Source organism: Caretta caretta, chromosome 14 (assembly GCF_965140235.1).
Source record: "Caretta caretta isolate rCarCar2 chromosome 14, rCarCar1.hap1, whole genome shotgun sequence".
Taxonomy (NCBI): domain Eukaryota; kingdom Metazoa; phylum Chordata; order Testudines; family Cheloniidae; genus Caretta; species Caretta caretta.
In genome coordinates this window covers 2,266,991-2,283,675 of record NC_134219.1, presented here as the reverse complement: position 1 = coordinate 2,283,675, position 16,685 = coordinate 2,266,991, and the positions used below count along the sequence as shown (strand labels likewise).

Sequence of the window (16,685 nt, the reverse complement as noted above, 5' to 3'; positions counted from 1 at the left end):
GCCCCGCCCCTTCTCTGAGGCCCCGCCCCTTCTGCGAGGCCCCGCCCTCTCACTCCAGCTGCGCTCCCCCACCCTCCCTCACTTTCAGGGGCTGGGGCGGGGCAGGGCAGGGGTTGGGGGGCAGGCTCTGGGGGCAGGAGGGGGTTCAGGGGTGCAGGCTCTGGCCCGGCGGCGCTTAGCTCGGGCAGCTCCTGGAAGCGGCCAGCATGTCCGGCTCCTAGGCGCAGGGGCTGCCAGGCAGCTCCGCATGCTGCCCCTGTCTGAAGGCATCGCCCCCACAGCTCCCATTGGTCGCGGTTCCCGGCCAATGGGAGCGGCAGAGTCGGTGCTCGGGCAGCATGTAGAACCGCCCTGGACACCCCTCTGCCTAGGAGCTAGAGGGACTTGCCAGCCGGGCAGGCAGGGATCCTGCCGTAGCCCCATTGCGGCACTGGACTTTTAGCGGCCTAAAATCTCCCGGATTGGTTTAGGTATCCTCTTGGAGATTGAGCCCAATTCTGGGAGACTTCTGGCCAATCCCAGACGGTTGGCAACCCTAGGTCTGCTCGCGCTTAGAGCCAGGGCACAGCAGGGCCAGACTTGGGGCTTGTGGCACCCATGACACAGCAGCATCTGTGAGGGGGAACAGCCCAGCTCGCGGGGCTCAGACTTCTTCCCTTCCCCCCCCTTCCCCTGCTTCACGCCGGTCCAGACCCAGGCCCAGCTCCAACCTGATTTGCAGTGCAAAGTAAGATAGGAAGACCGGGCTGAGGCAGAAACTAGGCCAGTGGTTCTCAGACTTTTGTATTGATGACTCCTTTCACACAGCAAGTCTAAGTGCAACCCTCCTTATAAATTAAGCATTTTAAAAAAATATTTCAGAGGAACAGCCGCGTTAGTCTGTATTCGCAAAAAGAAAAGGAGTACTTGTGGCACCTTAGAGACTAACCAATTTATTTGAGCATGAGCTTTCGACGAAAGCTCATGCTCAAATAAATTGGTTAGTCTCTAAGGTGCCACAAGTACTCCTTTTCTTTTTTAAAAAAATATTTAACACTCTATTATAAATGCTGGAGGCAAAGCAGAGTTTGGGGGTGGAGGCTGATAGCTCACCCCCCCACCCATGTAATAACTTCGTGACCCCCAGTTGGAGAATCCCTGAACTAGGTGAAAGGAAAGGGGGAGACCTGCTGTGACTGAGCTTTGCAATGAAATCAACATCGCTTTGCTGGCCCTACAGCAGCCAAGAGGTCCACCTCTGGTGGCTGGGGCTCTTGGGTCAGAAACTCATCACCTCTCCCCCTCGAGGAGGGGAGGGAAGGGAAGGAAATGACATAGGGCAAGCTTCCCTGCTCCTGTTTTACATGTCTGTGGGGAATTGAACACAGCAATCATCCATTAACTCTGTCCAAATTTGCACTTCTGCATAACTAGCAGCTTGAAAGACAAAAGAGGCCAAGGTTTTAAAGGTCAGATTCCTCATAGCACAACTGTGCATTAGGTGCTTTTCAAGACACAGTTTCAAGCATCACTATTGACCACTAAGGAATCTTCAGCAGCAAATATTTCATTTATTGAAGAAACAGCCTCAAGACCCTCAGAAATAAAAGCACTGAAATAGGCGCACCCTTCTACAGTAGTCGTAACTTATCTGATCAAGTTTATTAAGACTAAATGCAAAATACAAAAAATAATCAAATCCTTCATACAAAGCAGCTCAGTGAAGTATAAGTACGTCGAGCATGATTCTCTCTAAGTAAAGTGTTACAGCTAAGGCACCTTAAAGCTAGAAACAGCAACAAAACAGTGACTAGAAAAGGTCACCTAATGCTCGCTGTTGGAAGTTAGTTTGGGCTCTGTCCAAACTGAGACCCTGAGGTATCTTTTTTTTTCTTTTTTAAAAGGCAACTTGAAAACATTAACTGTGCAGTAAAAGATGGAAGTACTGCAAATGTAAATGGAATCCATACTGCTTCCAATAGGCAAGCCATCATGATTAACTTTACATATTAATGCTGTAACAGATCAATAAATGGCAGGGAACAGAGGGAGTGCAGAGTGTGTAAAATTCCCCCGTTCAGGGGAGGGAGAAAAAACCTTTCCCAGTGAGAATTCATATTCTAGCGTTTTTAGGATGCATATTATCCACCTAGTGAAATCCAGATTTGTGGACCTGTACGATTTATTGGACAGACCTTAATGGGATCAAATCTATTGAATGTGTGTGGTTAAAGATTCTCATTTTGAAGGTGTGTCTAACAAAAGATCTGGATTGCCTTACATTTGATCAGAAACTTGCTCCTGAGTGAAATTCTGGCTATAACGTACAAACTTCTGGCCCAGAAGGAACTCTTCTAAAGGGAAACATGGTCCTAACTACATCTGCAAATGACTCTGCTAGGACAACAGGAAAGCAGGGTGGCACGGATAGGCGCAGATGCTTCCTCCTAGAGAAAGGCAACACTGCAAAGTATTAAGTCAGAGACACAAAACATTTATATGGGGAAAGCAGCACAGACCCATGACATTTACATTTCTGTTTTCTCTATTCAGAGTCTGATGTTTGTTCAAAATCAGCTAAGAAGCTGACACCTAAATCCATAATGCAGAGTCCAGGCTATCCAGGGAACGTGCTGGAGACAGAAGAGCGAAGTGCCTGTCTCAGCTCCAACGTGTACGTCTGCCTGCACACGCACACACGCCAGACCTAGCCTGGCAGCACCCTTCCGTTGCAAATTTACGTTACCTTGGGGAATGGGGTGGGAGGAGAAGAAGAAATGGTCTTGGTATTGGGGGTAGTAATTCAGGACTAGCAGGTTGTCCTGGTATGGGGGATTTGGGCTACGTGGCCTTTTAATGTTTTATTTTAAGGCAGCTACAAGAACTTCCGTGGCGAGCTTTGAAACGTACTGTTTTTTCTTGTGTGTGTCATGCAAAGAGGAATTTAACTGACCTCTGGTAACTGATGCCCCGGGACTCATGGAATAAAGCTACCCAGCTAAAAGAGCCAATATGACCCTTTAGACACATGAAGGCAGCTTGGGTAGTTTTGCAGCAGGGAAGCTTATGAGAGCTGGATGAGGGAGGACTACGTTTGTTTTTCACCCAGCTGAAGGGGAAAAGAGGGGCAGGAAGGGAGCATGTGAACTGGAATAGTGCCTACAGAAAACATGGAGAACAGAGCGTGCCTGCACGGGGGCTGCTCACGGGACGCGTGGTAGCCGCAGCTTCACCCTGACCCTGCCCAGGTCACTGAAGAATGATGGAGATGGGAATTTTCACCGCACCTCCCTCTGAACAGTGTTCCCATCTCTGCTTCGCCTACTCAAGAAATAGCACATATTTGTATATACATTTATTTCCCCCCAGTCCTTCTGATGCATAAAACCCTTTATGCTTGTGCATCACATGTTGGGCCTGAGTCCAGTGTGAGAGAGAGTTTACTTTCTAGATCTCATTGACATGGCGTGTTTGTGGCACCAGAATTCACCTTGTACAGGAAGGAAGATCAGTGCAAGGAGCAGGTCTTACATAGACCCAGTGCTGGTCCTCCAGTGATCTCATGTAAAAAGCAGTGTTTGCAGGATCCTCTACTATATTAACTTAGTCTACGATCCCTTTTAAGGACTGCAGCAGCTTTCCAGGCAGCAATACAGTGAGAGAGCAGGATCTCTTCTGGGAACATATCCTCCAGCTCTGTAAGTACGTTGCTCCCTTTCCTTTCAATATACGAAAAAAGTGTATCCTTCAGGCTAGAAAATAAAGAATGGGAAAAACACTGTTAATAATAACATTGCAGTATGCTGCATATATCACACACACACAGTGAGATAGATTAAATGGTGCTTCAGGTCAGGTTCGAAATACATTGGCAACACCCATGGAAGCTCAAGAACATAGATGTGGGAAGTGCTACAGGTTAGGATTGAAGTGTAGGTGTAAAGCTGTGTATGGAAAGCCAGCTGTGCTGGTCTGTGCTACGCTTGGATTTGCCCAATGCTAGCATTCCATTAAGCATTCAAAACCAGCAATTCCCACTGAATATTTTACATGTCATACGGCTCTGTAGAAAAGTCACATGCCCCAAAGTTTGTATAAACATTCTTAGCACCAGCCGAAGCTTTTCACTGTGCAATCAGTTGGTGTTTTACGCTTTGTGTCCATCTGGGCAGGAAAAACTAAGCGAATTCTTTGCCCCTTTGCAAATGCATGTAAATGACAGAAATTAAAAAACGAGCACGTGAAGGTGGTTAGATCTGGGCTGAGCAGTCCATTACCTCCATGAGGGGTTGAGCTCATCTCCAACTTTGGTATGTTTCAACTTCAGGATGATCATTTCGTGCAGCTCCTGCAGGAAGGTCTCCAACCCGGCCTGAATGAGGAAGGTGTTGAGGAGCGTGGTGTTCTCTGAACCGAGTTCAGCTTTATAGGCTGCATCAACATCCACAAAGGGATCCTAGAAGGCACAGCAAGAACATGCACAGGTGAGCAGTTTTCTCTGGGGAGAAGGAAAAACACTGAACCGAATGCTGAGGCCAGACACTTTCCTACCCGTTTGAGACGCAGCAGTTGCTCAGACTTGTGAGTAGAGAGGAGCTGCCACAGGGCTATGATGTGCTTTAGGTGACATCGACTTAGGGCCTGAAAGAGAAACACACCAATGAAGTAGAATTGAATGCGAGGGATGCACTCAGGAATACCTTGCTCTTCATGTCTTCGTCGCTGGTCTGTGTTGCAGCAGAACACGGAAAGGCTTAAAACAATTAGACTGTTCTGGTTTTCCCTGTACGTTAAAGTAAGCACAGGAAGGCTGGTGCAAGCAGGTAGGGTGACTCAGCAGATGTGAAACATCAGTGATCAGCAGGAGTAAATAGCAGGAGTAAATATCAGGACATATTACCATAAACAAAGCAAAGATTCCCAGGGCTGGAGCTCACCCAGCCCTGACACCCTGGGTGTGGAGGCCTGCTTTCCAAAAGGCAGTCTCCCACTTCTGTCTCTCTCCAGCTGCTCAGCCCCCATAGCACCTGTGCAAGGGGAGGGCAAAGTGAAGGTGGAGTTAATGCCATGTGTACTGGAGAGGAGTCACAGAAACAGTCTCTTCTGGCACTACTATGCCCATCAGTGGGAGAAGAGAAACCCCACCACCATCCTTGAGAGAGAAGCGGAGGATATTCAGTTCTGTGCTGGTGAAAGCTGACTCTTCAGGGGAGGCTTCCCATGGTATCTGCCTTCTCTTGGTCTCTGTGCTGCATCATACCCAGCACTTGCATCACCTGACTCAATGATTCCCCTGCTTGTTCCTGAATCCTAGCAGGACACCAAGGATCTGCAGAGCAAGTGAATTTGACACATCACACTTCCTGCCCCAGCTCTGTTGTAGTGGTTACAAAGGGCTACCCAACAACATAAGCTGGCTGGCTGAGCCCTACCTCAACGTGTGTCTGCAGGAAAGATGAAATCACTTCACTTGCCCTGGGGCATGTGGGGTTTTTAATACCAATTTTTAAAGTTGGGCTGTTGCTGCGCTTGGAGACCAGTCTGATTGGATGTGTTTACGAGTTTGTACACTCAGGGAATCTGCTCACTGGACTCACCTTCAGCACGTGGGGGCTTGTCTGATCCCCCATCTGCAAAATAACTTCAACATAATGGGTCAGAAGCATATCTGGGTCCTCTCCAGCCATGGCCAGGAATCCCAGCGTGATTTCAGCAACTGACAGAGCTTCACAGATGTCATTGTAGGACTGCAGTTCCCCACTGATCATGTTGATCATAGAGTTCGGGAGGGAGCTCTGTAATTGGAGGAAACACAGTCACCACTTAGCATTCCTCATCATTCCCTTTCATTATGCAGTGAAGACCTGCGTCTCACGGGTGCCCAACCTGCTGGAGCCCCAATATAGGACCAATTCTCAAAGTACAGGGAGCTAAAGATAAAGATGTTTACCTCCATTTCCTGAATCAGGATGTACGGAGGAGAGAACACTAGGTTTGTGGGCATTTAAGGCACAAATGAGTTAAAACATGAGGCACCACTGAGTGTCCTCCTCATGGGCCCCTATAACTCAAGAGGTGCATGTGGGAGGAGTAAATTCAGATTTTTATCCAGTTAGAAAGCCTCTGGTCACTCGCTAGTCCTGCTACTTTGTCCATCTCAGAGACTCACCTGATTGAGTTTGCTCTTTACATCGTTAAACAGATGCTCATAATTCCGGTCATGTCTGTACACCAGGGTGGGTATTCCCTGTTGGGAGAGAGAGCGCACACGTGTGAAATAAGGCTTACAGGTTGTCGATCTTGGTGGAATGCACTTAGGTCGCCCCTGTTGTAGCACATGCCAGCTGAATAGCAGTGAAATGAACACCAACACTGGCTGAAGAGTTGTCTGCAAAAGGTTGCAACTGGCTCCCATCCTCCTTACCACTAGAGTGATGAGCGGCTTCCCCTGCAGGAACCTGCTGGTGACCTGCTGCTGGATCTTCTCCAGGTTGAACTCCTGCAGAGTCTCCCCGCCTTTCTCCACGCTGTACTGGCAATTGGACAAGATCAGAGGGACCAGGTCTCTCTCCACCTCATAACTGATCACATGCAGATCAGCCACCTCTGAAGGGCTGATGGAGTAGCTGTGGGAAAGGAGGAAGCTTGGTTATGTTACAGGCGGAGCTGCAGAGTGATGAGCAGTCTTGATTCGCTGCTGGGGGAAGAGGAGGCTGAGGGGACAGCCGATACCAAAGAGAAGCAGCGGCATGTGGCACGTCTAGCTGACACATTCACATACCTGTTGGTTTCCATTGTGTTTTTCTCCACTGTGTAGATGAGGTCATTGTGCATGCTGATGAGGTAGCTGACCAAGGCTGTGGAGCACAGGCCCAGACCCCGTCTGCGTGGCAGGAGGTTCTCAAACTCGCTGTCTAGGGTCAAGTCAGCATCACAATAGCCTGTGGGAAGCTTAATTTCACCTGCAACAGGGCAGAGAAGCCTTTCACAACAGGCCCACAGCCACAGAGGCTGAGCTCCCTCTCCTGAGCTGGGACAGGGAACCAGTCATTTGGCAGGTTAGGATGGGGTGTTCAATAAGAAGAGGGAGGCAGAACACAGCTGTTTTGCAGCTCATCCTAAGTATTAAGGGGTGGTGAGTAGGGGCAGGAGAGAGTATTGGAAGGGGAAACAAGTTCCCCCTTTGCACCCACCCCATTTGTCGACACCTTGATGTTGAAAGCCAGCTTTCAGGGTACGTATCAGTGCTGGAAGGAGCTTAGGTTGCCAAAGGGTAATGAGGGGTCAACCTTCCATCACCTGATGTCGAGTGACCTCCCAGTCCTGCCATTCCAGTAACGACAAGATTGTACACAGCACACTCACCATTGGTATCTAACGATCTTCTCAACTTGTTCCACACAGACAGAAATGTGTTCACTCTGATTTGCCACAGATTCCTCATCTCATCTGAAGAACACAAAAACCAGGAATCCTTGAAACACCCTTTGCTGGCCTTCACAACACCTTTGAATCCCTTAATACACTGGCTTTCCAAGTGCATTCCAGAACACTAGCTAGATGGTCAGAGGGTGTCAGCTCTTCTGGTATAGCAGCTTCTAAACAGCATAAAAGCTAAAGATACATTAAATACTTTGCGAATGTTACTTTTCCCTTTACGCAATTGCTGTAGTTACCAGAGTGAGAGCCACTGGGCAATTTCTGTATTAAAACGTGGTCCACGCTATGGAACAGTGTCGGATGGCTGGGATTCGCACCATCACTTGAGCTTTCAGTAATTCATCCAACAGATCTCAAGCAAACCCTCCACGTTCATGTGCTCACGTCCTCTCAAACTGGCTGATGACTCTGGCTATGTACACACTGCAGCTAAAGTCAGTATAAGTTATGTCGCTCGGGTGTGAACAAGCTACCCCTGGAGCGACATATGTTACAATGATGTAAACGCTGGTGTGGACAGCGCTATGTCGGCAGGAGAGCTTCTCCCGTCTATATAGCTACCGCCACCCACAGGGCCTGGAGTAATGAAGTACCCAGGAGAGCCGTTTCCTGTTGGCTTAGAGCATCTGCATGAGCAGCGCTCCCGCAGCTACATTTGTGCAGCGGTGCCGCTGTGAGCTCCAAGCAGAGCCATAGCCTTCCACGCACAAGGGGCCAGGACTGCTGAGGGGTCAGGGTGGGTCATTCCCTTTAATGGGAGCCAGAGCTCACACCGCAGGCTTTGCTTTCAAGCTTAGGAGACGTGTCCACTTCAACTTTGAACCTCCAGGAGAGTCAAGCCCTTTGCACCGTTTGCCTGATGCACTGTGTGTGCGCTTTTGTTAATGACAAACTGGAAATATTAAAATTGGACCATCTCCTGCCAGTCTTACCTGAATGGAATTTAGAGACAAAGTCTCGGATTGTGCGGTGTTCCACATCTGTAATATTCTGGAATCTTTTCACCAAGTCTCTCTGCAGAGCCAGGATGTCTGGTAAAAACTTAACCAGCCTCAGTTCAGCTTCCTAGAAAGTGGGAGAGGTGCCAGGAGTATGAAGGCAGATCATACCGGAGATGCAGAGACTGCACAAAGGGTTGGACAAGCTTGCAAAGGACACAGACTTGCAGCCTTGATGTGTGTTTTTATTTAAACTATTTCTGAATGTTTAATGACAAAAAGCACAATACTTTACACATGCAAAACTCACCGAGCGTACAATGCTATAGACAATGCTTATGTAAATAAAAATATGGAGAATGTCTTGAATTTGAGCATCCTCCTTGCAGAGAGGCTCATGCTATTCCTTCTCCATTTCAGTCTGATTTTACTATATATGCCAATGAAGCAAGTACTTGGCTTGTTTTTAAGGTGCTTGGTCACTGGGGAAGTCACCACTGTGGTCAGTCCCTCCAGGGCACTTGCAAGGGCCAGGCAGATTGCAGAAGAGTCTGTAATACCCAGGCTGCATGTTCAGTGAAGGTCACAAAGATAGGGGGAGGAAAGGGGAAGAGTAGGAAGCTGTCTTAGGGAATGATTCCTATAGAGCAGGGGTGGGCAAACTACGGCCCGGGGGCCACATCCGGCCCTGCAGATGTTTTAATCTGGCCCTTGAGCTCCCGCCAGGGAGTGGGGTCTGGGGCTTGCCTCACTCTGGCACTCCAGCCAGGGAGTGGGGTCAGGGGCTTGCCCTGTTCCATGCTGCTCCTGGAAGCAGCAGCATGTCCCCACTCCGGCTTCTACATGTATGGGCAGCCAGGAGGCTCCACACACTGCCAATGGGAGCTATGGGGCGGTGCCTGCAGATGGGGCAATGCGCAGAGCTGCCTGGTCACGCCTCTGCGTAGGAGCCGGAGTGGGGACATGCTGCTGCTTCTGGGAGCTGCTTGAGGTAAGTGCCGCCTGGAGCCTGCATCCCTGACTGCCTCCCGTGCCACAACCCCCTGACCTAGACCTGATTCCCCTCCCACCCTCAAAACCCCTCAGACTCAGCCCAGAGCACCCTCCTGCAGCCCCAACCCCTCATCCTCAGCCCCACCCCAGAGCCTGCACCCCCAGCCAGAGCCCTCACCCCCTCCCGCTCCCCAACCCCCAAATTCATGAGCATTCATAGCCAGCCATACAATTTCCATACCCAGATGTGGCCCTCGGGCCAAAAATTTTGCCCACCCCTGATATAGAGAGTGAAGTACATTAGCGGCAATGAGAGACCAAACTGCACTTTCCTGTATGGAGACGTATTGAGGTATTTCCATTCTACTTTAAGAAACTGCATAATTAGATTGTGCTTGGATTCCAAGAACAAATATAATTGTTACCAATGCAAGCTAAGAGTAATCTCATCTTGTGCTTTAGGACGTTACTTTTGGCCATATTTTTGAAAACTTCTTGCTGACCCCCTATGCAGACATGAGAAATGAAATCAGGATACTGCCCTTTTGCTTCTTGGCTGGGGATCCATGCCACCCCAAAAGACTTCTGCACAGCTGTCCTGGGAGCTGCCCCTGAAGGCCACCTGGTAACTGAAACTGGTCCTGCATGCAGCAGCTCATCCGCTAAGTAGGTTAGAACACATCATTCCACTGCAATCTCTCTACTACTGACCCCTACATTGTCTTGGAACAAGCTACCAGATGGCCTGCTTCAGGCTATACAGAGCTGTCTTCCACAGGGAAACAAAGGCTGACAGAACCCAGGTGAGGCAAGTAATGATCCCAAAGTATCATTAACAGCTCAACTGCCCTTTCCTCTCTTCTCACATTTGCTCTCCTCACTCTTTAAAGGGACATAACAGCTAACAAACCAGAGTTTAATCTTGAACCAAAGGGAGGGTGGCTTTGGGAGGCTGATTAGCTTCTGGTCCCTCGATGGATTTCACTTCACAGACACTAACACAAACTACCTTTATGCTTTATCTGTGATTTTAGAATATCAAAGTGCTCTTGATGCATACTGATGTACTTCCCTTTTTGACAAGTAGCTGACAGCAGCATTCATTCTCAAGATCAAAGTCATCACATTCATAGTTGAAAACAAAAAGGCAGATGTGAAGCTGTCTGTTGGAGTTTCCCTTTTGTTAATGATGATGTGTTAGCCGGGGACTGGATCTCCGAACCTGCAGTCACATGTCAGTGTGTCCTGAAAAAGAGACAGAGATCTCGGCACACTCACCTTCTGTAGGAACTTCCAGAGGATGGGCACAACGTCCTTGCCATCCTTCTGCTGGACTACATGCCCCAGGTACTCAACTGAGATCCTCTTCCTGCAGCTCCACATCCGGGAGCAATGCATGGTGTTGTCCTTGGGTAGCTGGGACAGGAAGGTCACGGGGTCACCGTACACGATTTTCGCCACTGGGTTGGAACAGATTCTCTCATCTTCACTGATTTGTCTATTTAACTTTGTAAGTATTTTGTCCAAATCCTGCATTAAAAAGACCTAGTGTCAGAAACACAACCCCTTCCACTCACAAAACCGTCAAGGAGGACAGAGGAAAAAGGAACAGTGGTGCCATATAATTAAGTACAAGGATCTCTTTGGAAAGGGGGGTGGACTTATGAGGGAAAATATGCTGATGGTGGTAGTTCATTTATAAAGAGAGAATTTTGCAACAGCTTTGCCACATTTCCATGGTAGTTTAATGGCCAGTTACCACAGGAAGATGTCAACACTGATGGGCTCATAGCCAGGGCACTTAACATCCATGCCAGGACAACCACTGATACTAGAAAATTCTCCACACTCTCACTCAACCCCAGTGGCCCCCTAAAGTTCTCTGTTCCTTACATTCTGCACTAGGAAAGGTCAGATGGGATTGACTCCATGCTGCTAACTGGGTCTGACATCTCTCCCAAAGCCAACAGATACTTCTACTTGTCTATCAGAATCCTCTACAGTCCCTTCTTGGTCCCAGATTCTACCTCTTGCCCAAGCAGAGTAAGGTGGTTGCCCCAGGGTAAGATGTCAGATGCAGAAGCTGTGCTGCTGAGTGGTGAGACAGCACAGATGAATGCTAACCTGCCTGGATTAGCAGTGCTTTTCAAAAGCATGTAGCAGAGTGGATTTATGGGTTGGTGGGTCTGTACATCAGCACAGGTCTGGGCTGCAGTTCAGAATTCCAAGTGGTCTTTGGGCTGCTCAAGTTCATTTTTAGATTAACAGTCAGATACAGGAAGTCCAGTGGGATCTCACCTTTAATTCAGGAATAATAATGGTGTTTGCGACAATTCTTTCCCATTCATGTCTGTGCTCCTTAGTGGAGAGTGCACCATCAAAGCGAACTGGCCCTGCAACAGGGGCACAGATAGTGTGTTACATTTACAACATGTCAGTGGAAAATGAACTTGGGGTTCTTTAAATGCCTGTGATTTCCCCGTGGGAACATGACATCCTTGTGAGTTGCAGTCAGTGTGTGATAAGCCATTTACACTTTCAGAGGTCCTAAGGTCTAGGCAGGCATCCATGTTAAATTATTTCACTGGAGAGAAAATGCAGGGACAGTTGAGCACTTTAACACCCCTCCCCCACCGCCACCTTTCAGTGCTTAAGAAACTTTAATTCAGTCTCTCACTCCCATCTGAAGGGAGATCAGACATTTCACAAATGTTCAAACATACAGAGAAATTAAGGGACTTGTCCAATGTCACACCATGAGTCAGTGGCCACACAAAGAATAGAACTTGAGGAATCTTGACTCCCAGTTCAGTGCTCTAGCCACTAAGACCATGCTCCTCCATTTAAATAACTCCATAATAAGATCTGCTGCAAGACCATGATTGTGTCATGATTCAGACCTTCAAATTCTACTGAGAATCATCCTCTGTCACACCCTACTCCCTCTGACGGTTTCCTATTGTAGCTTAGAAGGTGGCATATAAACCATTACACCTGATCTCTTGAGGTTTATGCAACTGTTACATTCTTTGAGCAACTCATCAGTTTCTGTAGCTGAAAATCCTTTCCATACAGCATACCATCAGTTATGCAATGATTCCAGTCAAGACTACCAAACCAGTTTAAACCCCAGAGCCCTGGGCAGTAAGAGAGATGATCAGTCAGATCATCTGCTTGCAGGAATAGGAAATAGGTATCACTAAAGCTCTGGATCTCCCCAATTGACTTTGCTGCTGCCAATTTGAAATGCTTTGCCCATGCTGGTGCTGTGCTATCCATGGAGGAACCACACAACTGCTACACTTAAAATGACAGGTTTCAGAGTAACAGCCGTGTTAGTCTGTATTCGCAAAAAGAACAGGAGGACTTGTGGCACCTTAGAGACTAACCAATTTATTTGAGCATGAGCTTTCGTGAGCTACAGCTCACTTCATCGGATGCATACCGTGGAAACTGCAGCAGACTTTATATATACACAGAGAATATGAAACAATACCTCCTCCCACCCCACTGTCCTGCTGGTAATAGCTTATCTAAAGTGATCATCAGGTTGGGCCATTTCCAGCACAAATCCAGGTTTTCTCACCCTCCACCCCCCCCACACAAATTCACTCTCCTGCTGGTGCTAGCCCATCCAAAGTGACAACTCTTTACATAATCAAGTTGGGCTATTTCCTGCACAAATCCAGGTTTTCTCACATCCCCCCCCACCCCCATACACACACAAACTCACTCTCCTGCTGGTAATAGCTCATCCAAACTGACCACTCTTAAAATGACACTTAAAATGACGACACTGTCCCCCTGCTGCCTTCCACATTCCGTCCGAGTGCTCTTTTCCTTACACTGGTTTGGGTGCTGGTGGGGCTCCTTGAGGAGGCTGCACAGAATGAGATGAACTACATTGATGGTCTCATCAGCGCTCTTTCCCAGAGTTTTTGTCAGCTGCTCCAGGTCCTTCTCAATGTGCAGCTGGAGGAAGCCTACTGGATCCTGCACTGGCGGCTTTATGATCCCTCGCAAGGACTTAAAGAACAAAAAAAACAAGGCAAGGGTGAGAGCAAGCAGTGTAAAACTCTAGTCTGATGCACACAAAGTTATAACCCAGCATCTTTGAGTCTTCAATGCATCTTTGAGAAGACCAACCCCTGGGACAGGACTATATGCAGGTATCTACACACATAATGGCCAATCATTTATTCACTGCAAACTTGGAGGAAGACAGAGCTGCCCTTAAGATGTGTTTCTGCCCCAGCCTCCATTACAATGTGACATCACTGTCTGGAAAATAGATTTTTGCTTTTCTGAAGGGTCCCAACAAATCACTACAAAATAGGATTCTTACTTTCACCTCTCTTTGGGGTATGGATGGAACAACCCTTCTCTTTAACCCCCATTTGTGATGGAAACGTACCAGACATACTGTGCTTGGAAGATACACTATTTTTGAAACTGTGTTTTACCACTTGATGCATTTGTTAATTTTATTATTTTCACTTGTACAAATTTATTTACTGCTCATAACACAAGAACTAGGGGTCACCAAATGAAATTAATAGGCAGCAGGTTTAAAAAACAAACGAACAGAAGTATTTTTTCACACAACGCAGTGTCAACCTTTTGAACTCTTTGCCAGAGGATGTTGCGAAGGCCAAGACTATAACAGGGTTCAAAAAAGCACTAGATAAGTTCCCGGAGGTCCATCAATGGCTATTGGCCAGGATGGGCAGGGCTGATGCTCCTAGCCTCTGTTTGCCAGAAGCTGGGAATGGGTGACAGGGGATGGATCACTTGATGATTCCCTGTTCTGTTCATTCCCTCTGGGGCACCTGGCACTGTCCTCTGTTGGTAGACAGGATACAGGCTAGATGGACCTTTGGTCTGACCCAGTCTGACTGTTCTTATATTCTTAAATTAGAGAGAGGGCTTAAAGGTATGTGCCTACAACAGCAGCTGGTCTTGCCAGCATCCACTATTAACAGCTCCTCCAGAAGCATGGGGAGGAAGCTGCAGGCTTTTCGCAGCACTGACTGTATGAGGAGTCTTACCAAACTTCCACATGGGAAGTTACTCTGTTCAGACAACGTGCATGGTTTCCAATACCTGTGGATCTTTTGTGGCTCCCAGCAGCATTGCCAAGTGCGTGAGCAAGCGAATCACAATGAAGACAACTGGGGACATCTCCCTCTCAGATGCTACCGTTGCTTCTCTGTGTCTGGGATCCCCAAGCACGTGGCCAGTTTGAGTTCTGTCTGTGAAATGCCTGTATAAAATTGTGCACAGTGAATTTTCTGTCTTGATATGAAAAAACAAGAGTGATGGGTCGAAACACAAATAGAATCTTTTCCATATCTAACTGCTACTGATACCATGCTGCAATTTAAGGCTCTTGCATTAGAAAGGTGGTGAGAAAAGGCTGATCACTACAGACGGGTTTCACACTGCAGTAGCCTGATTCACTTACCTTGTTAGCTGGTAGCTCCCACCCCACTCCACAAGGCATCTTCCCCTAAACGTCTCTTCTATTAGGAGGTACCATGCGGCCACTGTTAGCTGAGAGTCAGGATTAGCCACTAAATGCTAGGCAGGTCAGAAACCGCTGCTGTTAGTGCTAATGATCATAAAATTAGCATGTCAGGGCTGTAAATGCCAACCTGGCTGGGCCAAGGGGCGAACTCATGAATCACAGCCCCTACAGTGTTCTAGCAGACGACACGCTCTATGCAGGCTGGTCAGGTGGTGGGATGTCAACCGAAGGTTGCCAAAGAAAATTCATCTGATAGTTCAACAGTAGTTAAGAACTGTACAGGACAGAGAGTAACAGACAGCCGAGGGTGACTAAGGAGATGAAAAGCATAAGAACACTAAACTGACAGACCCTAGCTTTTAGCTGGTCACGGCAGAACTAGACCTAGACTGGCCTCTGCAATCAGGTTAACCCCTTCACTACTGGTGGAACAACTCTCTGTGCTCGTTCAATGTTTCAAGAGAACATTGATTCAGCTGAGACACCAGGATAGGGCATGCCCGTATAGCCTCTGGATGGAATGTGAGTGTTACATAATTCAGCACTGAATAAGTTAAAGTAGTTAAAACATACTGGACTCCCTGGAAGCCATCGACTGGAATGTGTTGTGAACCTCCAATCAGAGCATTGCAATCAACACACCGGCTCTGTTCCATGGGACGACCACACTGGCAAAGGGAGAAGAAGTGACACAGATTAATTAATCCCAGACAGATGCAAAGGAGCAGCATCTCAGACCCAGAGAAATGAAGCTAATTCAGACTCTGAGGCACAGTCTTGGCTCTACTTAGTTCTAAGTCCAGACCTCACACAGTGAGATACCCAGCTGATGTGGGTCATCGCTTTTACACAGGTACAACTGTGAAAAGCGAGATGCCACAGTTCAGGACAATTGCACTTGCATTTTCCCTCAGTAGTACAGCAAGGGCACTTCTGGCCTCCCCAGCCATCGCCTCTCTTGGGTGGAGACACATGTCTCTTGCCCTTCTGACCAGGGAATTTCCAGGCTGCAAAGTTCTCTAACTAAACTGTGATTTTCCCAGCAAAAGACAGACTGTCTAAGTAGGCCTCCTTTGCTTCTCTCCTCAGAGATAGTACACAGTGCGATTGCCACAGTTATACATGTTACCACACAGCTGTTTCTAAGCAAGTAAATTTATTCTTAAAGTAGAAAACATTACATAGAAAATGTATTAAAAACAATAAAAGAACCTACCCACATGCTAATACGCTAACCAGAGATCGCCCCCTCACTTCAACAAGGGCTCTGATTGGTGACTGGTCCTTCCAACCCCACACAGGGCTGTTTCCTGCAGTCATAAGTGCATCACAACTTCAGCTCAGAACCTCCACTTGATCTGATGGGGCCTCAGTACGCCAAAGTCCTTCCAACCCTTTCCTAAGGATTGGGGCCCACTTTGGACCAGAAGTCCTGTCCATTTGCTGGATTGGAAAGGAGGCCCTGAGCCAGTTTAAATCCAGGCTATTTATCCAAACCCCTTTTCCTTGTCTGTTGGTCCCTGGAGAGTCCAGTTTGAAATAGTATATGCAGACCTCTCCGGTGGATGGTGTTTCTCTGGAGATGTTACAACCTGAGTGAATTTGCCTAATTGTCCTCTATTGTTCTCTTCTTTACCCTCCACATGGAAATACATACATAGAATCCCTCAATAACACACTGGGATTTTTAATACAATGGACTCCAAAGATATTAAACTTAATGCAATAAGGTTTGTCCAGGATATTGTCATATCTGTCAAACAAGACGGTTTAAAAAAAAAAGGGGGTGTTTTACAGGCCTATGAAGA

The 16,685-nt window shown here is 47.6% G+C and overlaps 1 protein-coding gene across 5 annotated transcripts in view; it reads right to left on the bottom strand.

The window, feature by feature from the left end:
* Positions 1-1,622: 1,622 nt before the first annotated feature.
* Positions 1,623-16,685, bottom strand: part of RNF213 (ring finger protein 213) — a 99,547-nt gene continuing 84,484 nt past the window's right edge. For all 5 annotated transcript variants that reach the window (XM_075119165.1, XM_075119166.1, XM_075119163.1 and 2 more), the window contains 14 exons: positions 15,451-15,545; positions 14,454-14,613; positions 13,196-13,376; positions 11,649-11,743; positions 10,629-10,880; positions 8,352-8,484; positions 7,345-7,428; positions 6,761-6,941; positions 6,404-6,605; positions 6,149-6,226; positions 5,577-5,774; positions 4,531-4,620; positions 4,257-4,435; positions 1,623-3,731 (listed from right to left, as the gene is read on the bottom strand). In XM_075119165.1, the coding sequence (XP_074975266.1) occupies positions 3,578-3,731; positions 4,257-4,435; positions 4,531-4,620; positions 5,577-5,774; positions 6,149-6,226; positions 6,404-6,605; positions 6,761-6,941; positions 7,345-7,428; positions 8,352-8,484; positions 10,629-10,880; positions 11,649-11,743; positions 13,196-13,376; positions 14,454-14,613; positions 15,451-15,545 (2,082 nt within the window). In that variant the 3' untranslated portion in view covers positions 1,623-3,577. The remainder of the gene's footprint in view (positions 3,732-4,256; positions 4,436-4,530; positions 4,621-5,576; positions 5,775-6,148; positions 6,227-6,403; positions 6,606-6,760; positions 6,942-7,344; positions 7,429-8,351; positions 8,485-10,628; positions 10,881-11,648; positions 11,744-13,195; positions 13,377-14,453; positions 14,614-15,450; positions 15,546-16,685) is intronic.